At 39.5% G+C, this 12,317-nt stretch overlaps 1 protein-coding gene across 1 annotated transcript in view; it reads right to left on the bottom strand.

Moving 5' to 3' along the window:
• Positions 1-483: 483 nt before the first annotated feature.
• PLEKHH1 (pleckstrin homology, MyTH4 and FERM domain containing H1) overlaps positions 484-12,317 on the bottom strand; it is a 493,065-nt gene continuing 481,231 nt past the window's right edge. Inside the window, exon 29 of the mRNA XM_069638989.1 lies at positions 484-5,231. Within this exon, the coding sequence (XP_069495090.1) occupies positions 5,040-5,231 (192 nt within the window). The 3' untranslated portion in view covers positions 484-5,039. The remainder of the gene's footprint in view (positions 5,232-12,317) is intronic.

The following is a 12,317-nucleotide window of genomic DNA, read 5'->3' on the forward strand; positions in this document are numbered from 1 at the left end:
GTATCCCAATGAAGTGAGAATTCCTGTCCAATTGGATCTGCATTTGGGGAATGTTAAACCAGTTTCCTGTGCATAGCGTTTATGCCTGACACAGACACTGTACTTTACTGCCCACAAACATTATCCATATGGATAACTATCACATGAAAAGGACATGTACTCTGTACAGTGCTAACAGGGAGAGGAGTGTGATAAATAAAAGTACAGATCTGCATAAATATTCTCAGAGCAACCATGAACCTAACACCAAGTGCCTTTCATTTATATTATTTGCAGCAAAGGACGTTGCCTTCTGTTCATTCAGTTTTCAATCTACTATTATTGTCTAATATAGGAAGGGAAAGCTGAGTCCTAGTAGTTGCCTATTGTGCCCACTGCCATCTAATACCTGCAACCCAACCCCGATCTTTAATACTAGTTTCTCCACAAAGGGGTAAACCCTATAAAGCAACATTAGATACCAGAAAAGCACAGAGGCCTCAATGAGCTGAAATTGGCAATTTTATTTTTTTAATAAAAATCACAGCAGCTCCAACATTTTCTCAAAAGGTCAGACATTCCAAAACAAATGCATTTTATATTCAGTGTTTCGTTCTAAACATTAGAAGCAATCCAGTTATTCGCCAATAGTGCTTTAAAAAAAAGAAAGGTTTCACTTCCAAACAAATCCCTATCTAAGAGGTCTATAACCCTAGTGGAATTCAAATCACACACACTATAAATAGGAGGTATGTGGCCTTTTTCTAAGTGGGGTGTTCCCTGTAACACTTAAGGAATCAAAAACAGTCGCAACCTGAAGAGGCTTGTCTAGCAGTCATGCATATGAGTGCAAACATATTTAAAAAAAACAATAATAAACCTCTTTAAAGTGTATAGTTTAGCTTATAACATAGTGTAATTGAATCTTGGTCTGCTGTACAAGCTGAAAATATGTGCAAACAGGTAAGTCCATGCTGGGTTACTCTGATTGGTAGAACTTCGCGTAAGAGTCCAACAGTAACGTCAATCCCTCGACCAACGTCAGTTTAATTCAGCTACATCTTCTCATTGTTTGATGATTTGTTTTAAACGATCATCAGTTTTGTCTGCATACGCTGCAAACAGAAGTCATTTGTAATTGGCGAACTGGGATTTCCTCCAGGATTGATAGCCACGTAAGATTCATCAATAGCACATTTTTCATCCAAGGGAACAAAGTCTTGCTCACTGCTGCAAAAGCTTGTGCAAACCTTGGGGTTAAAGGGAATATTCATAGCAAGTTTGACCTGCCTGTTTGCCCTCCTGAGGTAGATAAGAACAAAGTTTATTTACTCCAATTCAGCATTGGGAAAGGTCATGTGAACACATGTGTAGCCGTGGCTTTCAAATGGCTGCTTTGCCCCATGCATGACTGGGTGCAGAAGACAAACAAAAGTGAAGACAATTTCAAGAAAGACATTTAAAAAATGAAAACAAACAGAAGCAAAATCATCAAACCAACGTCGTCAACGAATGCTGCTAAAATATATGACAAAAACTAGACCACGGGAAGAGGCAATACACAGCATATTTGACGTAATTTACACTTTTTGTGGATCATGATCATTTTTGACAGGTAAAAGGATACCCACTTACGCTAAGTCAGTCAACAAGTCATGGAATGCAAACAGAGTTTTGTATATGAAATGAAAAAATGCCACACAATCTAGGCTGTCATTTACGGTCCTATCAAAGGGTTCTTCAGAGATTGTTGCTTGCCAATATAACCATCTTAAGGATGGTTTCACCGTCTGGGGTCTTCCGTTGGGATGCATCATTCCCTGTACAAGATTATTTGAACTACTAAATACATTTGTACACATCGGCTAGTACACCTATCCATTTGGGACCAGAGTATCTAACATTTCCACCAGTGCTAAAAATTGAGCAAATGCAATTCGCACCAGTTTTGCAGATTTCTTTTACAATCCAAAATTGAGAAAATAGTTTTCCCCAATCCATATCATATGAAAATATTTGCAGTGGGACAAAAAAAAAGCAGCATCGTTTTTGTACAATATTTGCTGCTTGAGATGTAAAGAACTGCTTTTTCCAGACAGTCTTTACTTTCTCATTGGAACAGTGCATTAAGATTGTTATTTGTTCCATGGTCTCATACACCAAAACAATGCAAATCAGTTTGCGTTCTCAGTTTTCTGTCCTTGGTTCAAACGTTATTTAAAAGGCGCCAAGTGAAATGTGGATTACACCCTCTGTCTCCTGCCATGCTGGCAGCCAACATCGTTCCACTCCATCGCAAAAGACTTCAAATGATGTGAACTTGGGAAAAACCTATTCACTCCATTCCGTATTACACAAACACCCAATCAGTTTTGTCGCATCTGCGCAATTTCTAGCATTGGTACAAACGTAAGATAATCTGGCCCCCGGAATGTAAAAATATTTCTCCCCATTTCAACCATGTCACATGTAGCCGAGTACAAACAACTGCGTTATGAGAAGGCTCTGTACAAATGCTCAATTTCTCCAATGATATTAACTTTCACCCACAGCCCTCCAGGTACCAGATAGCAATTGTACTCAATTCAGGTCAACAAACGCTCATAACAAATATAAATAGGTAAGAGATAGGAAAGTGCACGCCCCTTGTTGCTGCCTAAACTGCTGTGTTGATGGGCTTAGAGCAGAGGCAACATGCTCCACACAGAGGAGGTCCAATATTGGGTTAACAGATTTGAAGGAACAATTAATTATGCCACAAAATAATCTTTGTGAAAAATGGATAGTGAAGAATTCTTCCAAAATGGTCCCTGTGGCGTTTATTATGATGTGTGTTCAGCATTGGAACTCTAGCTAGTGTATAGGTGAAGCGCAATTGAGCACATGAAGTGGCTTGGAGGCAAAAGCCGAAGCGCTTACAGCATTCTCGTATGAGCGGCACGCCTAAAAGAGCGGTGCAGTTGGCATATGTAGTGGAAAGAAGGAATATAAACATGGTTTTTCTTGAAGATGCGATGAACTGTTCATTGCAACACGAAAAACCGTACAAAGAATAATCCTACACTCATCATTCTATCTATATCAAAAAAACATCCGATAAAGAGAAGGGAGGCTTCTAGCCAATCACAGGCATTTGAGTTCAAGAAGATGTGAAGCCTGTCTGCTTTAAGATAAGTGATATAGATCCCTGGAGAGCCTCTGTTGAGGGGGCTCCATTTCTAATATTATACTTTCTATTTTGTTTCCTGGTATTTAGTTTATTTTGTAATGCGCAGACTAGTGTCTGCCTGCGGCCAGCTTTGTCATACAAGCGAATGTTTGTATTTGTGCCCATGTGGGAGTCACTATGCAAGTGCGAGCTTGTGTGGGTGGTACAGCCCTAGTGCCTGTAAGTGGCCACCTGTATATTTCTATTTGCCAAAGCTCCAGATTTTTTTTTGGGACAGAAGCATAGATTTACCTACGCTAGATAATCCTCAAGTGTCTTTTGAAACATCTTTAGGAGATGTATGCGCCATTCCGGTTAAGTGGAAAATCTAAAATAATGTTTTTAAAAAAAGAAAAACATCCGGTTATAAAAAAAAACACAATCTAATTTAAAGCAGCCAGCAGCTTTGTGACTGTCACCCTTTTTGCTTGCTGTGACAGGGAAATGGGAAAGAAGGACATGTCTGAATGTAATTCACCTGCAATTATGCTTAAAGTACCACGAAAACTGCAAAAGCTAATCCAGTAGCTGGGAAATTATTTACACAACTTTTTTTTTAACATTATATTACAGATCGCGCACAGCAATCTAGTCAAACAGTTGCAAACATGCCACAAATGTACAGTGGAAACTAGCAAACATCACTAGGCCTTCAAGGAACACCCTACTGATGTCCCCTAATGGAGGCCCATCGTCAATGACGACAGCTGTGCAGTAATTCTCAGGTGACTAAATCTAGTGTGGATATCAATGCCCACAACTATCCGATTTTTTACATTCCCACAGCGAAGACTCACAAATGTACCCTATTGGGTTCAGATCAGGAGGCAGAAACGCCACCCCCTTCTTCAAAGCGAAAGAAAGTGATTGCACTTGGAATCAGTCATACCACTACCATGGGGTCACACAACCTATGGGCACGCCCAGCATTCTCACAGGTTGGCCTAACAGTAAAATTAAGAATAGAGAAATTGCAGCACGCCCAATACTCCCCCTTTCGTGGAATTAAAAAATAAAATGAACATTCCAGGAATTGCGAGTAGAATGTTTGAATCAGGCACGGATATTTCTCTAGAAACTAAGTAGCCTTTTCAGCTTGCTTGAGGAAAGACGCACACTTGCTTTATATCCTTGCGATGGACTCGCCATCTAGGTCTTTGTCTGGTCCCATTTCTGCCATTTGGAGCAGAGACAGTGATCCGAAACAAGTCCTGCAGACCACTCCACGTAAACGTACACATGGTACTAGGTAATGCATTGTGATCCCTGTACATAAACGGTATACTATCAAAACATGTACAAAAAGGGTTTACCCTTAAATGTCTAAACTATGCCCTCCTTCGACATACCAGAAACCCTGGTTCGGCTCAGTCCATGATTCACGATCATTGTTTGAACAGGGTAAAAACTAGGTGGCAGCAATTGCAAGGTAGGCACCTTTCCTCCATGCCGATGTAGCATTAGAAAGTATGGTACGAATTCCTTGAAGCGCAGCACTGGCGTATAATCACTGCTCTGGTCAGAATGAACCAGCATTTCTAGTCCAATGATAAAGACCCCTGTCTTGGTAGAGTGTGCTTCAAAAATCAAATAAAACTGACGACTACAGCATTGGAGACCGACTCTGCAAAGGGTAAGACTTTGAGCTGCCTCACTGTACCCTTCCGCAGATCAAGATCACAAGCCCTTAGGCCATAAGGCGCTTGCATTTTTGTTCAGTCGACTACCTCAACGAAAAAGAAACGTTGAGGTAAATTTGCCTCTTTGCTCATTGGTGACTGCCCAAAAGCAGCACAAGTAGGTATAGCCCATGTAAATAAGCAGGACAGTGTTCCTTCTGTTTATGAATGCTCTACAGCAGCGTTGGACCTTTGGTGGTGCGACCTGTGGCTGGAAGGAAATAGCGGCTTTCAATTTCCCAAAGCTTCTTTGCCGACGTGTTGCTCAGCGGTGATGCTGCGCTTGCAGATTGTGGTGACAGAGTGAGGAGTTGCGAGGCGTAGTAGTTGATGTAGCTGGCAATTAACTGGGTCACCTCGACAATCTGTGAAGGGATTGCAGAGAAAAGATGGTCTTAGTCATACATTGGAAAGCCAGATAGTCACACCTGGCCAGATGCACAGCCTTTTATAGGATCTTTCTAGTCACAGTGACTATATAAACCATTTATGGTTTTTCACATTTTGTTTTTTTACTTTTCACAGGCTACGTTCGCTACCAAACTATGACAAAATAAAAACACATAGATGCAGCAAAACAATTTCCAAAATTACTCCATCCAGTGAAGTATGAGAAAAAGTTAATAAAAATGTGACTCAGTACTCAAATACTTTTGCAATATCAACCCACAATGACCAATGTGGAAACAGCTCTTGAGAAATTGACACATGCCAACATTTGAAAGAGATTAACTTGTATCTATTTTTAAAGAGGGTTTTTCACAACCTATTTCGAGAAGCCAACTTGGGATGCAAGAAAGTTCCACTTGGCTCTTGACCAAACTCTCAAAAGTAGAGTGACCGAGTAATCTGGGTTGAGCTATGGAGGAGGTAGGCTTGCTGTGAAGTATAGCTAGCCATTATCAAAATCTGTTAGGGTCAGACGTACACACAGGGAAGTACAAATATATATTATTTATTATCGAGGGCTGCACACATCTCTTTACTGCGCCACAATTCCTGATTGGTATGTGCTTAACATTTTTGTTTACAAATGGGTTCATGTATGTAATTTACGTTGTTTATGTGTCTAAATGGATGTTTTATTTACTATTTATTTTCTACTTTGGGGAATTCGCGAAACATATGAACTTAATATGATTTGTGCTCCGTCGTAAATGTAACGTTTGTCAAATTGACTTTTTGATTTTTTGTTTGTTGTTTTTTGTATTTGCCAAATCTCTAAATGTTATGTTATAAATAATCAGTGAATAGATATTGCCCTGATCTGAGGAAGGCACTAGGAGTGTGCCGAAACACGTGTTATCAAAAAAGGGCTATTAATAAACCTACTCTCACTATGACCAAGAGTCCAAGTTTTTGAAATACAATTGTGGCGCAGTAAAGAGATGTGTGCAGCCCTCGATATCTCTTTCACAATCGGAGTGAGGGAACTCTTTGTCTCCGTTTCTGCTGCACACACCATTGCGACACCACCAGATTTGGTGTACATAATTGAAGTCGCGGAGGTCAAAGAGTGATTTGCCCTAAAAAGTTCCCTATAAAAATTATATATTATTTATTAACATGGTTTACAACAAGTTCAACATTTTACTATGTAACTAAAATCACTATAAAACATATAAGCGTTCACAGTTTGGCAAAATACAAAAATGGATTACTACCATTTTAGTTAAAAAAAACACAGACATAGGCATATTCACTTAAGATACTTAAAGGTGGGGGGAGAAAAGTTTAGAGATAGATTATCTTATCCATTTTAAGGCTTGAGAACATGGCACACACAAATATTGCTTTGAAAGTCCATCCCTACCCCGTTCAGCAAAAGGCCTTACATTAAGCAGGTTTGTTAGGAAATTCAAAGCATAAAGTTCCCACTCCCTTCCCCAGCTATGCAAGAGTAAACTACCAGTACCTAAGCCCATACAATGCTGTGGAGAGGACTTCTGACTGATGCACCACCATCTACAGCCCTATATAAAGTAGCTATTTTTTTTCTTTTTTTTTTTAATTTGTTTTGGCTGAAAAAGCCTTTACAAAAGTAAATAAAAACAGTTCAACAACAGCTGACAAGCTTACGTTACAAGAAGTACAGATTTCTTTCACAACAAAATGATTATTTTCTTTGCCAAACCATGCCACTTTCAGATGTGGCCTCAGTAAACAATATTGTGTTGGTCTATTTTCCCAAAATAACCATTCAGATGACTATTTAAGCGATAAGGCCATGAGCCTTCACAGTCCATGAGCAGATGTTTTAGTGTTTGTTTGGCAGGGTTTATGCAAATAGAGCACAGTTTTTTAGCTTTTACCCCTTGATTTCGTTTCTCTAGGATTGCCCCACAATGGATTAAGTTTAATCTCATTCTGAGGAGATTTGAATACGATTTTCTGTCGGGAGATTTCATTAAATAACCTGATAAACACCCAAGTTTCTTCTCCCCCCTCAAAAAGGCACTTTGAACTGGATCCGATCTAACAGTTTCTATTGTTTCAATCCAGTCCAACAGTTCCAATTTTTTTTTTTATATGGAGTGGATTTTGGATCAAAGTTTCTACATCAAGATCTATTTTTGTCAGTGTTTTCATTACTCCCCCCGCCCCCCGAGTAAATTCAAAAGGGGCGATTTACTCTGTGATTTGTGAGCCCCGAGATCGCCATACAGGGAAGTCTTATTTGCCCATAATTATTTCTCGAAACAGGGAAATCAGCTTCCAATCTGCCATACACTTCAATGACTTTAAGCCCAATTCAAACCTCAAAAATTTTATAGATGTACAATTTGGAAGGCCCAATGCTCTTTTCCAAAGTCGACCCTCAAAGGTTTCCCAATTTGTTACCCAAAGACCCGGTTTAGCTTCCAGTCCATAGAGTATCACTGGTACTACTTTTGCTGAGCAGTATTTAACCAATGGGAGGATCAAAAATTTACAAAATTTATGTTTCAGTTTGACCATTTTTCGAGCCGGCTTGGATTACCTTATCCATAACCTCAGAGTATGTCTTATATTGGGCTGGTTTAGTGTGTATATTGTAACCCAAATATTTTATTACTTCTACAACTCTGATGCACTGACCCCCCCCCCAATTTCCAGCTCTTGTATTTAGTTTTTGTCAATGGGTGTTTGAAGATTAGAATATTTGATTTTGTAGGGTTAACTGTTAGTCTGTTTATTTCAACATACTCATTAAGTCTTGTTAAAAAAAGTCTTGTTAACAGATGTTGCAAGCCGATTGCTGTTCTATCGAGAAGTACTATATCATCTGCATAAGCCAGCCAACAGATCTTTCTCCCGTTTAAGGTCAGACTGGCCAACGCAGATGATTCTAGAAACATTCCCATATCTGCCAAGAACAGATTAAAGAAGAGGGGTGTTCCTAGGCACCCTTGTCTAACCCCCCTATTTACCTCTATACATTTTGACAGATGTCCCATTTCATCTAGGCGAACTCTTAAGTTTGTGGCTCTATGCAATTCTACCAAGATTGATAATAGTGTTTCTGGCATTCCCCACTTCCGCAGTTTTTGCCAAAGTAGTACTCGTTCAACCTGATCAAATGTACTCTATAAATCGATCCATGCTCCATACAATGGAGGAGAGTTTTTACTCCCTGTTTGTTCATTCAAGATATTTAAGATTAAGCCATTGATCGCTGTCGAATGTCCCTTCCTAAATCCTGTTTGAAATCGTGATAGAATTTCAAACTCTTCTACCCATTTCAGAACGTGGTTTAGTAGAAGTCTCATAAAAATTTTGCTTTTAATGTCGAGCAGTGCTATTGGCCTATAATTCGCAGCTGCCCGACGATCACCTTTTTTGAAAAAGGGTATTACCAATGCTGTTTTCCAAAAGATTGGAAATGCCCGTTTTTTAAGGATTTCCCTAAAGAGACAAGATAGAAGTTTTGACCATAGTATCGGTTCTCCTTTCAGTGTCCGATAGGTCAGGCCATTTAGTGCTGAGGCTTTAGATGTTGAGGAGTTGATTATTATTTCATAGATTTCTTCTTCTTTAATATTAAGTTCCCAGGGCATATCTGGTATGTTCTTAAAGAGACAGGTACTCTGACTTTTGTAGGTCTCTGTGGGGTAATCAATCCAATCTTTCTCAGAGACCAAGTTACAAAGGAAGTTACCTGTTTCCCCCTCAAATTGACTTAATGCTTCCCAGAAATTTTTACTGTTGTTTTCTCTTAATATTTTGAGGACATGTTCCCCATCTGTTTGCATCCGGATTTCCCTTTGTGAGATTGACCATGATTTATAATTGTTTTTTTCTTTCTTTATTTCTATTTTCAATTGGTCTACCGGATATCCTATTTTTTTGATTTCTCGCAATGCTTTTCTATGCTCTCTTTTTCTCCTTTGTGTTGTTTCATCAAAGGCATGGAGATGTTTTTGCTTGTCCCTCCCTGCTTAGTCTTCAGGTGCTAGTGTTGCCCAAATAAATTTATTAAACCTCATTGGATCGCATTCCAGTTTCCAGATTTATTTGGGGATCTCTTTTAACTGGCTGTTAAGCTTAGATCCCCCATTCTTGTATTTCCTGACTCTAATGTTCCCATTTTTTCCTTCTAGGTTCTGGGTTTCTCTCTCTGTTCTTGTTCCTACAATATTTTGGAATGTTAACTTGAGTCTGGAATGGTCACTACCCCCATCCCGTTTTAGAGTGAGGACGGAGGGTAAAGCATGTAGATTTTTAGAGACAAAAATAAAATCTATAGCAGAAGATGATTTCCCTCTGTGCCATGTTTTGTATATTCCTTGGACACCCTCTTGTGAGCAGTTAACCATTCTAAGGTCCCAACATTCCATACATTCCTGCCACAATCTACCCCTGCTTGTCTTCCCAGCGTTCAAATGTTTTGCCTCACATTTTTGTGAGAGCAGACAGTTTGTGTTAAAGTCTCCGGCCAAGATGATGTTGCTGGAGACCGAGTCCACCTTCACTGTTTCCAGTAGTAGGCCCAAATTTTCCAAAAAGATGTCCAATTTCGAACTAGCGGGGTTCCAGTAAATGTTTATCAAGACCCAAGTTTAGGGTTTCCCTTGTAGGTTTACATTTGCTCTGCATGCTTGAATACCTAATATGTTTTTCCCTATTTCTACTATGTTTCTGAAGATCTGGTTCTTCAATGCTATGAGCAAACCCCCTGCCGGTCGTCCTAATGGTTTTCGTGCTGCTGGTAGGCAGGAGACTGTATATCCTTCGATGTTCAATGGGTTCACCAACCAGGTTTCTTGAAGTAAGACAACATCACCCAGATTAAATAGATGTGCCCTTATTTCTTTTGCTCTTATAGCACTGGAGCCCCGCGAGTTCCAACTGAACACATTTAGGTCATCTTTTCTAAAGTTGCTGTGTTCCCAATCCTAGCTTCTGTAGTACTTGCGTGAGGATTTCTGGAAGAAGTGTGAGGGTATTTTCTTTTGTCTTTAGTTCCATCACTTTGCTTCCCTCTTTCGTCAGATTCTGTTAATTTGAAATGTCTCTTCCCTTGTTTGTTGATGGGGAGACGTTCTGTTGTTTATTGATAGTTTTTTTTTCCGAGTCATTGCATGAGACTTCCAGTCCGTAGGATTCTAGCTCCACCGACTCTTGTAGCATGATTTTTTTCGCATTCTCTGAGGTGAGTACCACTTCCACCAAAAAACGATCTTGTGACATTGGGAATTTGAAACTTTCTATATCTTCTGTTGATAAACAATGAAGGTTTTTCACTTTCTTCATCATACTCAAAATGACTGCCCTGCTCAATGATTTATGATGCCCTCTGTTAGAGCACAGTCTCAGCCACACTCTTTGGATGGTATGGTTTTCAAGTTGTTTTGTTCCAAACATTCACTGTTTTTTAATGGAGACTGCGATACCAAGCAGGTATCCTCTTGCTTTCCTGAGCGGTTCAATTTGACCGACTTTCCCTCCCCATTTCGAATATTGTTTTCAAATATGATGTTTAGTCCTGTTTCGTTAGCAGAAATGGGGGTAGTCGCATTTAACAAGGGAGCACTTAATTCTTTACCGATCTTCTGACTTTTCATTTCAAAGATAGGAGCAATTTTTAGCTTACGATCGCCTTGTGCCATTCCGATATTCACCGGACAATTGCTCTTTTTGCCAGATTGGAAGTCTTTTTTCAAGAGGATTGGGGCCCATTTTATTCCAATTTTTTTTTTTGAGGGGCTTCATTTAATTCTTTCCTTGCTCGAGATTTTTCTATTTTGGGTTTATTTTTCGAGATGCTCTTTTGCTTTTGTCCTTAGGTTACTGCTTTCCTCTACCTTGTTCTCGGTTTGAAGACCGATGCTTGCCTTTGTAATTGCTACAATTCCTTCCAGTTTCTTGCATTTTCCTGTTTTATTCCTTTCAGAGTTCTTTTTAGTTTGTTTCTGATTTTATTCTCTTGTGTCATCCTGTTATTCCCCAAAGGTGATTGTCTACCAACAGAGTTGTTTGTTGGTAAATCCTGTTCCTCGCTGTTGCTTGAGGTTTTAGGAATTGTCTGCGAGATTGTTTTTTCTGTTTTTTTCCCAAAATTTTTGTTTTGTTTCTTTTTTGATTTTTCTTTTTTTTGGGATGTACGGTCGTTGATCTCTCTCTTCCTGCCTCTTGATGTCTGGTCGCCGGCATGTTGCCATCCATGAGTTAGCTGTGTTTGCTTCTCATTTGCATTGTCTGACTGCATTTTTTGCGCCACTTCTTCAGTCTCCATTTCTCCTTCAACAATGTTGGCAAGTCTTCGAAACTCGTCCAGTATTGAGTCCGATAGTGGCGAATCATCTAATGAGTATTCTCGAGTATTTTCTATGTTGCCCTGTTCTTGGATTGTTTTCCTGTTTCCTTTCAGTAGTGAAAGAACCTCGCCCAATAACTCATTGTTTTGTTTCTCCATGAGGTTTTTTCCTTCAGACTTTGCTGTATTGATGAAATGTTTAGTCCTTGTTTTACCATTTCCAGGTTTAAATCCCAGAGCGGTAAAGTCATGTTGGTATTGGTTGCGGTTACCAAACCAACTAGGGATGAGTCACACAATGCTATTTCCTTGGACATCTCCAAAAGAGTCCCATTTTGTGCTTGTACCTCAATTTTTAACATTTCGAAGATTGAGACCAATTAACTCAGTACAAAGTTTAGGGCTTTCAATGTGTCTGAGTTGGGTTCTGGTTTTGTCTTATGTTCATCCTGGCGGGCAGTATCACTTTTTTCTTCTAAGTCGCATCCTATGTTTTCAGGCGACTGTATATCTTGATAAGCCGGTGTTTCCACATTTCCCTTCTCCCTTAATGGATCGGTTCTTTACCCCGATTTTGCTGGTGATGAGTGGATTTCCGTGCTAGAAGATGCAGTTTGTGGTTGCCTCGGATTTTCCCATAGAATTAGTGATTCTCCATTAACATCACTATGACTTTTATGATGTTTTTTCCCAAAATGGTTTTCTATTTTCTGTT

This window comes from Ambystoma mexicanum, chromosome 14, assembly GCF_040938575.1.
Source record: "Ambystoma mexicanum isolate Mex_15411 chromosome 14, UKY_AmexF1_1, whole genome shotgun sequence".
Classification (NCBI taxonomy): Eukaryota; Metazoa; Chordata; class Amphibia; order Caudata; family Ambystomatidae; genus Ambystoma; species Ambystoma mexicanum.